General features: G+C 35.9%; 1 protein-coding gene across 4 annotated transcripts in view; it reads right to left on the bottom strand.

Annotated features, from left to right (window-relative positions):
- LOC121302827 (colorectal mutant cancer protein) overlaps positions 1-18,041 on the bottom strand; it is a 148,574-nt gene that overhangs the window by 25,558 nt on the left and 104,975 nt on the right. For all 4 annotated transcript variants that reach the window (XM_041233098.1, XM_041233090.1, XM_041233107.1 and 1 more), the window contains 2 exons: positions 9,100-9,242; positions 2,140-2,303 (listed from right to left, as the gene is read on the bottom strand). In XM_041233098.1, coding sequence (XP_041089032.1) covers positions 2,140-2,303; positions 9,100-9,242 — 307 coding nt within the window. The remainder of the gene's footprint in view (positions 1-2,139; positions 2,304-9,099; positions 9,243-18,041) is intronic.

Genomic DNA, 18,041 nt, shown 5'->3' with positions numbered 1-18,041 from the left:
TACTCAAGCAAATACGGTAAAGTCAAAGGTTGCATAGTAAGTTAGAAACTGATACTCAATTCCAACATACATCTCACACATACAGTAGCAGCAAATCTCAGGCAAGGTAACTATTTATGCTCAGGATCATTATACTGTTTTTAACTTTCCTACAATTAGTCATATCTGTGTAGTGTGTTACCCCATAAGTGTTACAGAACACTATGTAGCAGTAAGGAATCAGTTAGCACAGTGTTTGGTAATGGTTAATGTGACTGATACATTGCTGGACAGTTCTTTTTCAAGGTTTTGTCACAAGAAGGACTTGAATCTTTCTTCAGCCAAGTCAACCTTCAATAATATTTCTATTCAGAGGTAAGTGCTTGGTGTTTTACAACAAAGGCTAATTAGATTAGGATTGAATATATTTAGGGACCAAAGATATAGTGGATTACTATTTGAGATCCTATCTAATGAAGGCTGTGGGAGTGCATTCTGTCAACATGATTAAAAGCACAGCAGCACTCACTGTTCATTTACGAGAGCAATTAATTCATCTATGTTGCTGATCAGCATACCATCTTTAATATTTTAAGCAGTTATTTAACATAGTCTTACTGGACCAACCACCTTACATTCCACTTTTTACAGCAATCCTGCCTGGCATAAAAGACGAGCTTTGAGACCACGGCCACTCTTTATTAGACTTTGTAAGACTCCGTCATCAGATATGGTTACAATTCTCATTTACTATCCTATCATCTATTATTCTGAAAAAAAATAAACTAAAAAAGACAGGTTTATTATTCAATAATACAAAACTCATTACCAGTGGCACTAAAAAGCCACCAGTACCAATATCCACAGCAATGCATAGCTTCAACAAAACTGGTGGTTCTCAAGAGTAGCCTTCAATAGCTAATACAGTACTGTAAATGTACATAAAATGACCTTCACTGGGAGAAAGTGTAATAACTTCCTGTAAAGTTTTATCAAATTCAGGCATATACAGCTTTCAACAGCCAATCAGAACTAGGTCAAACATCAGTTACTATGACCCTTGTTAATTTCTTAAGATATCAGGGAAAATCTAAGAATGACATGCAGTTACTTTCACCATAACCTTATTGCCAGGGATATTATTCTGACACATACTTCATATTTCAAGCTATATGCAAAACTAACCATGTGTCTTACTTCTTATAAGCATTGGCTTTCATCAAAATAATAAGGCTTGTGGCATAATTTAAAAGCAACAGGAAACATTATTCATCTTTCTCATTATTCTGTATATGAGGTAGCTATCAGAATTTCACAGTAGTTCTGTAATTCAAGGCTACAGAATGACATGGTGAGCTTTTAAGACGTGTTCACTGTCATGTGATTCAATCATTAGCCCTGCCAGCTTAAAAATGCTTAAAAGCCATCAGTCCAAATGCCTGTAATAAATATTAAATTAACATTAAATTACATCCCATTAATCAATTCCTCCAAAAAGAATAAACAATCTCTTCAAGGACTGTCTGGTATTTATCTTTCAAGAAGGCACTAATCAGCTCTTTTGATGTACCATTGAGACAGCAGTGCCAGAAAGATTTTGATTCAAAAACCACAAATAAAATTCCTATCACGTGCTATCAATTCCTATCAAGCAGAGTAAAGCTCCTTTGCAATTAAATTGTTTTGCAGTCTGCAGACTACCCACTGCAAAGGAATGAGATGCTGAATTACAGTTCCTGCGCTTCGTTCTCTCAAATTTCACTTGCAAGTCAAGTTCACTAAGACTATCAAACACACTTGTGAAAGGCTAAACAAAATGGGCTTCTCTTATCTTTAATACTGAAGTTTATTTTAAAGAGCATATTCCACACATATTATAGTTATACTAGATAAAAGGGATTGTTGTCCTGCTTTGTACAAACATATGACGAAAGTGAAATGATATGCAAAAAAAACAACAATACAAATAAAGTGAACACCTTTAACAGTGGAAAAGAAATAGTAACAGTGTGCTGGGGTTTAATCAACTTTTTAACCTTTGTCAGTAAGTAATCAAATGAACTGGAATGGTATCTCTTGACACAGCACTACTGAGTATCTTGTGGATTATTGAAGTGTTCATTTGGTTGAGAAGAGAATGTATTTTGTTCCCATCAGTACCTTAATGGCAAGGTCGCAATGCTCACTGGCAGTAGTGAGCTGCTCAATGTGCCGGTCCACCTCGGCCACCGAAAGATTGCAGCTGCTTTTCTTTCGTCCACACACCACATTCTCCAGCCCCGTCAGCACCCTCTGCAGCTCCGAGTTCAGGTCACTGCAGTTATCTGTAAATAAAGAATAGTCATTCTTATTTTCCATTGTTTAAAAGAAGAATGGTGAATGTGTCATATGATCACATGGCACGAACCAACTGCTGTATAAGAATCAAAGAGTCAAAAGATGAACTACATCGCTCATGAAAGCAGTTGTGTGCAAATTCTTCTTTGTGTGACAGAAGGTTTAACAAATCAAAACAAACAGTAGCTCCACCAATTAAAAATGCTCTTTTACATTACAGAGAGCCTACTGAAAGGTATACATTTCCTCTGGGTTTTTAAACTCCAGGGTCAACATATCAAATCGGTATACAGCTTCCGCCGCCTATGCTCTCAGCTTTGTGGCAGCATTTGTGGGTCATTTTGGCCTGCGCAAAAAACCTTATCGCTCATGAATGTATGGCAGCTCATTATCTGTGTTTAACATGCTGTGTTGCATATGTAAACATTATTAATTCAATGTAAATGAGGCAGCAGCGCTATTCTGCCCCTTTCATTTTGCATTTGCTAAATCCTTGTTTTCCGTACAGAAATGGGAATAGTAAAGAGGACGGGGACAGAACTGCACATGGTAATCATGTTTTGCGTACAGTAAACACTTCGTAAATGAGGCTCTAAATGTTTAGGATCACAGGGAATTAGCTCCAATAAAATAAAACAAATTTAAAAAAATACAAAACAGAAATGATTACAGTCCCTTCTCCTTCACAAAGCAATCTAGAAATTAGTGTGACTCATTAAGGACATGGAAATCTGGAGAATGTATCCTATTCTTTGTCCCTGTCCTTAATGAGTCACCATAGGAAATCACTCAATCAAATGTATATGTCATTGTGGCAATGTTGCCCCGCCCCTGTGTATTTCTGTGTTGTATGTTACATGTTGTGTGTTAATGTTGTTGTATAGTCATTGGTACACAGGATATAAATGGGTCTGTGTAACAAGTGTTTAAAATGTATATTTGTACTTAGGCACGAGGATTGCACAGCACTTCAAGTGCAGGTAAAATGTAATAATATGTGAGCACGGGGAATTGCACTTTTATTAATTCACGTGCAGTTGTACCGAGACTCCAATTGAATGATTGATTAGCAATCGAGTCTCGGTACAGCTGCATAAAAGCAGCATGTTTTTACTCACTCGGGGTTGTGTGTTCGGTCAGTGGAGAATGAGATTGGAGACGGAGGTAATAGTAATTAAGATAGCAGCTCACCGTGTTCGTCTGTGTAGTTCGTTTTGTTTGTCTCTTTGTTTTGGCTGCCAGTGCAGTGTACTGTGTTTTGTTTCTCTTTACAACCTTTTATTTTCTGTCTGTTTCATTATTAAATGCTGAGTGCAAACAATTGCTCAGCCTTACCAAACTGCACCTCTCTGTTTATTTTGTGTTGGTTCCTGTTTCTGGTCTGATGTCACCCACTGCAGCCGTCTTTGTGACAGTCATTTACCAACTAAAGCGGTAAATGTCTGATATAAACATGATAATGTTTTTCTTTGGACATTTACCAGAAGATCAATAATAACCAATTGCCTTTACCAATAAGCTTTCGGTAAATGTCCGAAAAACACTATATATTTCTTCATAATTCTGGTAATTTACCACCTTACTTGCTAAATGTTGACAGTTTTCAGCAAAAATGAAGATTTACCAGATTCTGACTTATCGAAACATATACACTCCTGATACCACCGCATCAGATTTGGGCTTGTTTTATGAGGAATACTTTTAGTTCTTTATAAAGCAAAGTTTTTTACATCATGAATGCAATATCTCACTTACATAGGTCCTTTGGAAGCAGTAGGCACTTTTTACAAACACAAAAACAAAAGCAACCACTGCATCTTGAATATAAATACAGGCAATCACATAAAAAAAAAAAAAACTATTAGTAACTATACTGTATCTAAAAATGTTTAACTTTGTTGAAAGGGAGAAACACTCTCGCCACAGTGTTATGTCTGGAGGAGTTTGTGCTGAATAAATATTACTTCAAGGATGTTTCACCTCATTTCCTCTTCATCAGCTATTTCTTTTTTCTGAATTTCAAATACAGTGTTAGCATTAAGACAAGATTCATTTCCACACATGAGTTCTAGAAAGCTTAAACAAGTATGCTCTTTTGTGAAGCATGGTGCTCATGCAAAAAGTAACCACTAAAATCTTGTTTGCTTCAAGTTTCTACAGGTGAAATTGGACTGTATCTTTTTGTGAGGAGGAGAACTACAGACAACATTAAAGAGGCGCATCATGCAAAGCATCTTATTATCCAAACACCAAACTGAAAAGCTTTTAGTTAGAAAAAAAAACACCTAATCAGTGTGGATCTGTGAACACTTTATGAACTGCAATGATCTGGGATGAGATAAAGGTTTCAGTCTCTCGTTTTAGATCAGAATCCTCAAGGTTACTTGAAAAAACATTTAACAGGCATAGCGGCAATTCAAGCAGTGCACAGAAATTGCTGATGTAATAAACTCATGATGAGAAACCCTGACTTTAAAAGATAACAAAATAGCTACTCATCCCTTGATGGTTCAAGCACTGGCAGTTGAAGGCAAGCGCTGCTGGTGTATTCTGCTCCAAGAGTAAACCTGGAGGTAGTATTTCAGAATACAGATACAGCTGATAATGAAGTTCAGTATCTTTAAAGTTAAAAACAACACTCTATGACAACCACAAAGTTGTTTTCTTATTCCCTTTTCCATCAAAAAGAAACCACCGCCAAAGGAAATGGATGTTTGTAACAGTCAAGAAACAAATATTTCCCTATTCAGCCCTAATTAGAAAAAGAAAATACTAGCTGTTTATTTGCTTTTGCCCAATTCCTTTTTTTAGGGCCTTGCTTGGAAGAAAGTGAACAAAGCCTTCAGCGCTGGTGCCATCTGGTCTTTTCGCTGTTAATATGCATGCAGGGCTATATTTTTCATGTAAAAAAACGATGTAGTTACCTCACAGCATTTCATGATCTAAAAATAGGTATTTCATGAAAAAAGTGCAGTCATGCTTACCTGAAAAACAGTTAATGCTGAATTGTTGAATATTTAGGTTTTTATGTCCATATTTTAAAAATATACTATATTCACCATCAGTGAATTATCAAAAAAAATAAAAATATAAAGGTAAAGGTAAAAATAACAAGACATGTAAAATGTTCCCTTCTTGTATTGGAATGAGTGATCTTTAGCAGAAATATTTCTGAAGCAGTTGGTGTGTCTTCTGTAGAAGGCATTTTAAAGAAATCGTGCAACTCTATGCAGTGTGTTCGAACATTTATCAGAAACAAACTAAACTGACTGCAAGTTTCCTAAACGCATTGTAACATGTAGTGTGTCAATAAGGCAAATGTTTTCTGTATATATTTTTTAAGTAATAAAAAATATGTTATTTACACTTCTGTTTCAGAAATGTGAAAACTACAACTGGTTAAAAAAAACACAGCCTTATACATAAGCTTTTACCTAAAACACAGATCCTTGGGTGTGTGTAATGTGAAAGTTAAAAACATTTCCCTATCCAGTTTGAATAAGGAATGACTAGTTGTTTACTTCCTTTTTCCTTATTTGTTGCGAATAAGGAAATACATTTTCCTGGACACTAGGCGTAGAAGAAATTGGTCAAAGATTTTGGTGCTGGTCTTTTGAGCCTCAGAAATAAGCTTTTGCCTGGAACTCTAATATGCACAAAAACACGATTTCCCAAATTCAGCTCAAATAAGGAATAAGGAAATACTAGTTGTTTATTAAAGAAAAACTTTATGGTCGTCAATTTATGGTATACATACTAATACTAAAAGGTACTGGGGATAAAGAAAGTGTGCTAGAAACTCTGGGTCAACACACTATTACCGTATCTCTCTGGCTAAGGGAGAAATGGCAGGAGACTGATTGCCATTGACTTAAAGGTTCCAAACTTAATCTCTACCCTACCCGTGAAGAATTGTAATAGCATAAGCCCATGCCTTTCCTGTAAAAGTCCATAACGCAGACTCAACGTTTCAGTAACGCTCTGTTGAAATAACTGGAATTCAAAGATGAAAGAACACTTTACTATATATTAGGCTACAAGCTCGAAGGGTTTTCTTTTGGGAGATTCACAATATTTTTAGCCCTTACTATTGTACTTGTGACACAGTAACTTGTATGCTTACAAATAGGAGCCGGTCTCTCAGTTAATGGAGAGATCCTGTATAACCCGTCTATAATATTAGAAAATAGTTCCTTGCTCTGTGGACAGTCAAGAAAAAAGGTTTCGAAATGATCTACTATTGTTGATTGTCTTAATAATGTAGTGTAAGAGACAACATTCTGCATAAAGTATTGATTATGTATTTGATATAAATTTCTTTACTTATATGCTATTTTCATATTTTGATATAGCTTAAAGCATGTGTAACTAGCTAAGCAAGACATTTGCAGTCTCTCTTATCTTGGCAACTGGGCAGATAGCCAAAGTTAGCAGGAGTCTAATGACGACGTATGGACACAGTGTGAAAACAGAACACCACAGACAAAAAACAGATTAGGTTGAGACAGTCTGTAAAATGCTTAAATGTGACTCACTACAGAATGTTATAGATTTGGGTGAGCTTCCCCCCTTGCCAGATGTGTTGAAGGTACGTGATAGTAGGGTGGAGCCATATTGATTGGAAGAAATGGTGGTGTAAATGCTAATATTCATAGTATTTAATGTAATGTATTTGTTTCGAATCGTCAGTTACTTCCTTGAATTGATTCCACATGATGTCTGTGTTCTGACACAAGCATATACATTAGGGCATGCTGTGACCTGCGCGTCTTTGCTTGCTTGTATCCAATGTTTACACAATTGTATTAACAGTATTTCTTTTATGCATATAAAGTATTTTTGATCAAAAATCATTTGTTGACTCATTTTCCCTACAGCAGGTTTGTAATTCAGAAATGCACAGTGTGATTAAGTGATACAAACTATGTTACTGTTCTTCTTTGGAAAGCATTCAAGCTTCTACGTCTACAAAGAAAAATACCACCTGAGTTGACCTATGTCCCATAAAAATCAATACCTTGCCATATTTTAAAACTGAAAAGCAGTAATACATATAAAAGCCTGTACATATTTCAAACAGACACTCTTATGCATATACAACTATAGAATACTAAAATAGTATGCCAACTACATTATTCCAGAAGACCAATGATCTGTGCTATGCGGTGTGCATGAGGGATTGATTCTTATCTTAAAATCAACCTTCAAAGCTGTTCTACATGTATTGCAGTACCTTCATTTATTTATTTCTTTATCACAGCAACCTGCCTATGCTAAACTCTTATCTAAAACTCTTCCCTCAATCATGGCCATATGAAATTCTGTGACTAGGCTCAGAAAGAGATGAGACAAAAAAATAAACACATTGAGTAGATATCTACCATGAAAGTACACTGATGTAGATGATCATTTTTTTATATTACTATATTTATCTCCACTACTTGTTTTTGCTTGTTTATTACCAACTATATTGTATATAACATTAAAATGTTTAAAGGATGTATAAAAATAAAAATAAAAAATACACCCACAAATAAAGCATCTGATCCAGTGTACATTTTCTGGATAAGATCTGTGTCTTGCCACCTACCAGTGGTAGAACGTGGTGTAGCTCAAGGTCACATTACAGGAAGAATTACTGCGCTGGTGCACTAGCATATTTGGTTACATGCATTGATTTAATAATTACAATGAACAGTTTAATATTAAGAAAACTGTTATGCATACTTGATTTATCATATGCTTTGCAGCCTTATGTTTTCTTTGGCGTGGGGCTGTTCTTTATTTATAATTAGGGTTTCTGTTTTTTGGGTTTTATTAATTTCATTTTTTGATTCTTATTTTTTGCTGTTTTTGAGATAACCCGAAATAGTTTTTTTTTTTTTTTTTCTTTTTCAGGGCTTTCGCTTTTTATAAACTGTATGAAATTATTGTTTTCGGTTACTTTCCAAAATGCTTGGCCATTTTTTGTTGTCGCAATATCTATAGTAGTCGACAGTACTTGCACATTTAAGTTGTACCTTCTTTCCTTGCTGTCTTCCTCAGCGAAATCCTTATGCTCACGGGCACATTCTTCTGGGGCTTTTGTGTGTCTAGGCCTTTTTTTTTGTTAACATTTTGACATAATTTGCAATTTTGTTTTAAATCATCCCTATCTAACAGTAGTTTTGAATCTTGCAAATGGAGTCTCCAGTAGAAATGTAGGAATTTGCTGCCCCTCAGTAGCTGGTGTGAGTTTAAAGTATTTAGATCAAATCAATGAAGGAGGGACATTGCCCAACTGCATTGGAAAAGGTTTTTTTTTTAAATAGTTTTTTTGTAGTTTTTTTTTTTTTTTTTTTTAATGGGAAATGGGTGAAGTCAATGTGAATTGAGTAACCATTTCCAGTGTTTATTGGCTATACACTGATTTAATATACTTTTTTGTATCAGGGGTTTTTAACATTTTTTATCGGTTAAAAATGAAGATCAGAAGCTCTACTTATAATATATATTTAAGATTAAAGCTGATCGCAGGACTCACCGCTGTGCTTGCATGGAATAATAAAAAGAGTGCTCACTAAAACAAGTCAGAACAAAACCACACTGCTGCAGAGAATGTATTATTCTGCAGAGGGTCAATGAATCTTAGTACTGGCACTATATATCATGTTATAAAAGCCATCCTCTTCAGTTGCTGGAGGTTTTCAATAGGGGGTACTGGTTAACTGATTAGTATTTCTACTAGAAAATGTTCTACTGTACATGTCAAATTAAACAGAGCTGCCAGGTGTTTTGCCTTACCCATGTCCGCTGTGACCATGGTGGAGTGGTTCTCTGGCACAGAGACTGAGTTCTGGTCCTGATCCACACTGTGACCATCCTCATTGGCCTCCTGTTGGCTCTGGCTGAGCTCCGACCGCAGCTCTGAATACTCATCCTCCTCCCTGGGGATGAACACAACACAATGTCAGTCTGGTAGGGGTAGAACAGGGTTAGACGATAATGATATTGTTAAATTAAAATGACCACTATAATCACTATTATCTTAAATCAAGTTTCAACTCCCATTAATTGCGACTTTGTCACTAGTTACCGTAGTAGTTCTTACTCACACACAGATCAAAAGCCAGACCAGGTTCTCTCCCACAATTTGGAAATATAACAGAAATACACTGATCTCTTTAAAAGCAATCCTTACCTATGAAGTAGGCAAATATCAGGGCACATACTGCATTGGAGTCATCGAAAGATATGACTGCTGGAGCTTAATTTGTGAATTTGTTGCAACTTCAATGTTGTTTCTAAATGCGATTTTGAAGTCCTGCAAGTTGCCTTATAAACACCTCAGATGATTAAACACAGCTGTCAGTAATACACACACTGACATTTTTCAGTTTATTTCTTGGCACCATTTAAAAGATATCAGCGAGGGACTAATTTGCAATTACATTTATATACATATACAGCATTGCTCAAAGCACATTAACGTAACATCCCACATGCAATTTTGAACAGTTGGAAATGACTTGCTTTTTTCATTATATTACAAGATGATGCAACGTAAATGTGTGTGATGAAGATCAGCCCAGGATTAGATCATCAGAACTCAAACATACGCTGGATTTCAACCAAGTGGAAATGGACATGCTGATCTGCTAGTTACTATAACCAAGTACGTTGAACCACCCTAGACTTTCATAACTTTCTTACCATAATATTAACGCCTCCTCTGTAGTAATATTGAAACGTTCTTTTTAAACACATATAGTTTTGATATATTTTATACACATGGCCTGTTTTTTTTTTTGTTTTTTTTTGTGACAGTTTGGAAATTCAGGCAGTTGAGCAGACTTATTTTGCGTAGAAGAGTAAACGATATGACTTTCAGAAGATGATACCGAGACTGTTCTCTGGTGTTTATTTCATTAAAATAGGCATTCCCTAATACAATAAATGTGGTTCACCAGATCCGAACAAAGCCTTGGCAGCAACATCCAAACTAAATAAAACACATCTTCATCTTGTCTGTTCAAAATGACGGTCGCTAAATTAATTCTTAGTCAACGCCAGCTGTGGAAAATAGATATAAAAAGCTGAAGTGGACCAAACTCATCTTCCATTGCCCATTAAAGGGATAAAACATATGCAGTCTAAAGCTATTACTATGTGAAAAGTATTTTCCTGCCTCCAAATAACTGCTCAACGCATTGATGCAAGATGATGCTGGCAAAGCTGACTACAAATACTGTAATAATGTTTTTGTTTTCATAAAATGATTTGTACAACAGAAGCACACATGATAATTAAGAAACAAAAGGGTAGAGTGCTATTTGTGATGCTGTCTGGTTCTGAATAGAAGTTGTTGTTTATTTTAAGTCAGATACCGAGAATTCAAAGAAGGTTTTAACCCTGAATTATGCCGGTTAACAATAACAGGAAACTCATACTGATTTCATTGAATATAAGTAGCTTGTTATTTTTACACCTGTATCAATCAGATTGAATGCTCAAGACTGTGCCTCTATCTCTTTTTAAATAGGAAAATGAAAATGTGCTTAATTTATAAAGGATGCCCATGTGTGTGCATGCATGGTGGAAAGTAAGATATGCAAAGTGCAGAATTAGAATTCAGCATAATGAACCCATTTAAATATCAGTTAACATTCTATGAATAGGTAATTATTAGTTGCCACAGATGAGTTAACAATAAGCAGCTTTAGGGAAAAAAAAAGTATTTGGTGCTAAAAGTAATACAGTTTTGTCAAAAGGTTAAATTTTTCTGCTCACTGACACATTAAGTATATTGTAATTTGAAAAACAAATTACAATACACAGTACAAGAGTCATTGGCATTATCACAAAATGCTACTGGTTGTGTACACTATGCGCAACTCCTTAATCTTAAATTCTAAATGTAATAGTGCCGCACATATATTAAAATCAATATATTAAGGAGAGTTGGAACATTTCTAGACACAAGTAGTAACAAAAAGGGGTGCCTCTGTGCTATTTCTGATGCAAACAGATTCCAAATTGTTCACAGTATAACATTTACCTCAAGCAAAACTCAAGTAAACACATGTTTTGGCTTCTGCTTTCGACAGTATTAAGGAAAACAGGTGTTAATCAGTGCTGTTCCAACTTACCAGTTTTCAATGTGCTACACCATAATACACAGCTTTGATAAAACAAGCAGTTAGCAAAAGAAGCAAAGTCAACAAGGAGGAACTGATTGATGGCACTCCTGTGGCACCTGTGGCTAATATTTTGTACACAGTTATAGTCAAGTGAGATTAATGGTTCCAGAATGGTATAAATGCTTTAAAAGCTGAATCTCACCTGCAGCAGTTGTCTTACACTTCCTAACATTTCAGTAACACAGTACTGCGCGACTCAACAAGTCCTGAGCCAGCAGGAACAATTCATTTTACTGATAAACGATGCCTCTGCAGTGACAGAGACTTTGAATTCCTCCATTTGTGATGTCACATAGCACCTTAAATAATTAAAAAGGTCAGTCCAAGTACTGAACGTACCAACTGCAAACATGGATAAAACTTCCCTCTACAAGGGCAGAAACGTTAGCAATGATTGAAAGGACTATTAAAAATCAAAAGTACCCCCTAATATTTATTAGTTATAAACTTACAAGTCACTTGTTAAATAACTTACTGTAAAAACCACTTGTATTATGTATCAAACTCTACCTTGCATAAACTAGAAGATCCTTTCTTAAACTAGAAATGTTGTCTTTTTGATCACAAAAACATAGCACCGCCTGTCTGACAGTATTCACTCACAGCACACTGTAGCATGTCTCGGGAGACTGGCTTGTGAAGCATCATCTGCTAAAGTATAGAACATAATCTATATGTATCAGGTAAACTAATGATTATTTTGAAAATGGAATATACCTAAGAAATTTTAAAGTAGACAGGTAAGAAATAATATCTTCAGCAAAGATTACATTTCTACTTGTGTTTTTTTTTTTTTTTTTGAACACACATAATGCTTCCCCTGAGTTTCAAGAAAGTGCTACTACACATTGTGCCATCTTTATATATGTTGACAATTATTTTTCAGTTAAGGTCACCTGCAATGTGGCAAAGGCAAACTACAGGTACTAAACTGTACAAGGAAAATTAACTGTGAATCAACAGAAGAATTTTAAATGTGCATTGTGTTACAGCACAGGTAGTCTATATTGAAACTTAAGTACATGTTATATAGTATGTTGTCACCCACAAATCAATTTGCAAGATGTAATATATATGAAAAGGGAAGACATTCCCTATAGGATGTTAAGTGCACAGGTCAACGTTATAGCTGCAATTTAAACAAAATGTCCCAGAGTCAGCAATTTACTCTGCTGAAATGGATAAGGAAACAAGAGCATTACATATACATTAGCTCCCCCTCACAAGGAAGCATTAATGCTGTTTCAGAAATAAAACTGAACTAAAATAAACCTTTTACAATATCCAAATGGCAGCATTGTCATGTGTCACTACATCAGCTGTGGTCATATATGGGTCAAGAAGCACATCTTCTATTGAGGAAGAATGGCTTCTCAGAAAATTTTTAGAGAAATAATTGGTTGCAGCTGTCTTTTGTAATTACTTCTTCCTATTAGACAACTGAAATACCTCAATAACTCAAAGACAGAGACAAGATAACTAGAAATTATTGTTGCCTTCACATTCTAGCCTGTGACTTCATTTTGATCATGAGTAACATCTGCAGAGAACTACACGTGACCACGCACTCTAACCAGCGTCACCTTGTTCAAAGCTCTTCCCTAAGAAAACTCTCTGAACTCCTGCATGGCAAAACACAGAGAAAAGGTTGTATCAGGCACAAGATATTTGCCACAGATTCAAAAATCAATGCAGTCTTTCTTGGATAGACAGTGAAGTGGATCATTAACTCCATTATCTTCAAAAGACCCACTGCCTATACCACCTGAAGTGTTTGGAAAATAAGCAATCTGTCCTCTATGAAATATATTCTGGGGACATGGGTGATTTGCCCAGTGAGGCAGAACACAGCACCCCCCTAAATTGCTTGTTTGGACTGAAATCACAATTTTGTTTTTCGTTCACCTGCTGACAAATGGACATATTGAACTCCTCAATCTCCAAACGGATTGGGAGGCACATTTTTTAAACAGCTGCTCCCTGTCAGGAATGGATTCTTCAGTGTCATTCCTTCATCTTAAGTACAAACACAATCAACCCCCACGCCCTAACAGACACAGCATTAGAATCCGGTGGATATTTAAGCCTACGTTACGTTTATGTGGAAATGTAATGAGTTTCAGAAAACATAATTTTTTGATCAAATTAAGATGTGTACAGCTGCAAAAAACAAATGACTAGTTTCAGGTTATAGCAAAGCTTTCTTAAAATTACATTTCTTTTTTAAAGGTTGTGTTGTTGCCAACCCACCCTCCCACAGAGGTGCGTTACATTATGGACTGAATTCGTTCACTGACAGAGTGATTTATTTATTAAAGGTTCTGGTAAAAAAAACATCACTGAGATAGAGCAAATGTATTTTTTGTGGGGGAACAGGGAAGGACTGGATCCTGCAATGAATGGTTAAAGCGAGTACAAGGTTCTGAAATAGCACAGATAGACAGGTACTGTGGCTGACCAGCAATAGTTTTGGAATACACATTGCTGTTTTCTTACTGGACACCCAGCTGGCACAGGCATGGATAAGTTATATCAATTTAAGGATTTTACAGTAAAGTGACCTTTAATTTATTGTACTTCTTCAACCAGCATCAGAGCGTCTGGAACCAGCATTAAAATAGAGCACAACTCTACCAGCTCTGTAAACAAAAACAATTAAAGAAAGAAATGACTCTACTATACCGAACAAAACAGCAGCAGCAGCTGATAGTTGGAAAGTTGCTTTTTTCTGAATGAAGCATCCACCTCCATTGATCTCTGGGTCCAGATCATCACTGCTTGATGAGGACTACAAAGGCCACAGCAGGATTTTAACATGCGTTCAAGAAGAAAAATAAAAAACATCATGTGCATTCCCTATTGCACCTGAGTCCGATTATTGTCGTACGACACTAATGTGTCAATTTTGGAATCGAAATAAGTTCGATTTGACATGCGTTAAAATTACATTGACCAATGAAAAACACTTGGAAGACGTGGATTCTTGCAGTTCCCTGAACAAAATGGAAAAACTAATTGTGTGTGTCGCCAAACAAAAATAGCTTTATGATAAATCCAACAAAGACTTTGAAAAAAGAAAACATATGGAAAGACATTGCCGTGGACTTGGGCATGAATGACATGTATTATAAAACATGAAATTATGAACCGACAGCATACATAAACACATGGATTTTGTGCAGTACAGATTATTGAAAGCATATAATTTTTATTTCAATTGTAGTTGAGTAAGTAAGAAACAATGGCCTAACCTGGAGACACATATCAGAGAAAGAAGCGTGACAGGGCAAGAGCGGTCAGGGCTTAACAGTCATAAAAGAGGGGCAGTACATGAAAGTGACGGAATTTCTGGCTCCATACACAGAGAGTAAAGGTCACTGTGGTAAAGTATTTTCGGTAGCTCACTGCTAGCTTCCCAACTTTTAGATATATTTATTACAGGAGCGAGATCATTTTTTGTATTATGTACTGCGTAACAACATTATTGCAGATTTAGTAGAAATGTAATAATTAGCAAACATTTTAACTTCCATCGGTGTTTGCTGATCATTAAATTTTTACTACATTTAACATTTTTTTGTGTTCAAAGTTATGTAAGAATTAACAACAGAATTGTATTTATTTTGTATTAAAATACTGAAACTAGGTATATTTACTACAAAGCCTCCACTGCACGTCAGCGCTCAAGTATGATACTAACACAGCTAGTGTGCAATGGATTGATGCACAGCTTTTTCAGATGATGGATGCTAAATGATGGAGCAGATCCAGTGTGTAATAGCCTTAAGGGTTACACACTGCCTTACAGCTAGCATGTGGTGTTGCAAAACAGATCAACATTAATCCTCAAAAGATGCAAGACATGGGTCAATAAATATGTAAAGGCTGTCATGCTTTAGAAACTGTCGACAAACTCAATTTCCAGTTCCAAACAATATTTAACATTATTCATCAATATTCAGAGACCAAATATTGTCAAAGGCTTTTACCAAAATAGGTGGTTTGGTGAAAAAGTTTACAATCAAAGTAAGGATAAAGCTATTACTAACAAAAACAAAGATCAAATGATTCCTATTTGGGCACTGTATGTGTTTCAGAGCCACTTGCCTTATTATTGCCAAACTAAGTATGAGGCGGAGCAGAACAAATAAAATGATCTGTTTTAAACAATGAATCCTAACCCGATGGTGTGGAGATTTTTCAGTACACGCTGCATCTTACTAACAAGAGCCACAAAGCATTGTTAGACCCTAAATTCAACACTGGACTCAAAGTGAAAATTACTCAGGATTTATTATTAGGTTTAGAAAATATGGAACAATTAAAGTACCCCAGCACAACACACAACCTGGAGTGCACTGCTCCTATTATACAATGGCTCTCATTGTAAAATAACAGAAAATAAGACTAATTTCACATGCTTAAAAGTGATTTGAAATTAGACAAATGTGGAAATAACATTCCACCTCATAGAATAGTTCCTGTTTTCCACTTACAAGTGTAGTAAAGTATTAACTATGACGCTCTAACAGTATGTTAATGTGACGGCTCAGGGGCGATTCGTTTAAGTGTCTGTTTAAGCCCGCTCTGAGCCCACGTAACTGCTTATGCCATACGGCACTCCGGAGCCATTTCCGAGGCATACAATTGTCGGAGAAAATGTTTCATTTATTTCATTGAGAGGTGCTGTCTGGTCTGGCTGCTCTGTGTTTGAAGGCTCTTTGCCAAATGAGATTTCCACAGTTTTCATGTTAAGGTAAAATTCACTTCAGAAATTGTATAATTTATTCAGTGTCACTGACAATTTTGGTGGATTGATATATCTGTCTAGGTTTTTAGTGAGGAGGTTGGCGGTACTAGACTTGTGATGTTATATTGGGATAACATCACAGGTCTTCTGGAAGGCTGACCAGTCAGAGCTCAGGAATTTTTCTTGCCATTGAACAACGTTTCATAATGCAACGACATAGCTATTAACAGTTTACGGTCCCCTCTATCGGTTCCTGCTATTAGTTTCTAGAAAGAACATATGTTGTGAGCTCAGAAGGCAGCTGGTCCAGTGCAGGCACAAGAGTCTACTGAGGTTGTACTATGATTGTCTGAAACCATGTTGAGTGTTGTATTATATCAAATATCTTCTATCGGAGTAGGAATCCCGTTATACCTTTGCAGAGTCGCATGAAAATCAGAAATTGTCAGAAGTATAATTGTGAAAGTTGTATATTTGTTATAGTTTCAGTAACCAATACAGTGGTTCTCAAGACAAAAGATTTATACTGTACTGGTGGTCAACAGATAGTAAGATAAAACAGAGGCAATTGGGGGAATAAGAATGCATTCTAAACCATGACAACAGCATTACAATTAACTATTACCAACACCACTGTAGGGCTGATTAAGGAGAAGTGGTAGTGGTCTACTGGGGGGGGGGTTACTGTACTGTAACACAAGGCACATCTTATTAAAACAAATTGACTGCAGCTAACTGCTCTTAGCTTGTACTCTTATGTACAACAGTTTCAAAGCACACTCAATCTGCATAATTTTAGAAGATTACATTATTTCATGTTTGATGCCAATATGAATGAATGTTTGAGCAATTCATAGCATTCACTATTCATAAAACCAAAATGTGTGTATCCTCCTGTGACAGCACTGTGTAGTTCAAATGTGTGGATTTTTAAACTGTTCCCATTGCAGCGATATCATGATAGGCTCCAACCTGAGACAAGGCTGCCATGTCTCAGTATTCTTGCTCGGTGTAGACCACTAGACTGGAAAACCAATTTTTACATATCTTTGTAGAAAAAAAAGGTAAAACTATTGCAGTTTAACAAAAAGAAAATCAGCATTTTTTTTTTTTTAAATCCACAAGAAAGCAATATGTTTGTGATAGATAACTTTAATGTAAACCACAAACATATTGCTTTCAAGTCTCACTGCTTGATGGGATTGTAACAAAATTGTAACCACAAACCTGCTATTCTTAATCAACCTCAATTGAATGTTATTGTTTTCCTTTGTCAGGAAAAAAATAAGCTTTTGGTGACGCTTCCAGTTAACACAGCTAAGTCTGATTGAAATGATTCTATTTTTGAACATTAACTGCCTTTCTTAGAAAAGTCAATACTGTACATTTTAAATCCATGGGAAGGATTAGGGCAAACTGTTTTTGCAAAAGGTGCTGCTATATTTAGGGTGAAAGATGAAGGACCACAAATTATATGTAAAGCAAACAGCTCAGTACTCTATAAAACGTATAGAAATCAATCAATAAATAAAAGCACAAGATCAGCACAGTCAATTTCACATTTGGAGTGTTCCTAGATTTACCATAACCCTTTTAAGCCATAGTGCCTGTCGATGAAGGCTCTACTATGTGGTAGTTGGCTGCAAGCTAACAAAAGTCAAGGTCAACTACCCCACGGTAGAGGTTTAAAAAAAATAATAAAATAACTTTAAAACCTAGATCTACCTTGAAGTTGTAATGATTCTTCAGGTACCATTCAGCTGAGGAAACTTTTTTGTCAGTGTTATCTAGCCAGA

Source organism: Polyodon spathula, chromosome 2 (assembly GCF_017654505.1).
Source record: "Polyodon spathula isolate WHYD16114869_AA chromosome 2, ASM1765450v1, whole genome shotgun sequence".
NCBI lineage: Eukaryota > Metazoa > Chordata > Actinopteri > Acipenseriformes > Polyodontidae > Polyodon > Polyodon spathula.
Note: the sequence above shows the minus strand (reverse complement) of the source record. Positions and strands in the feature narration are given on the sequence as shown.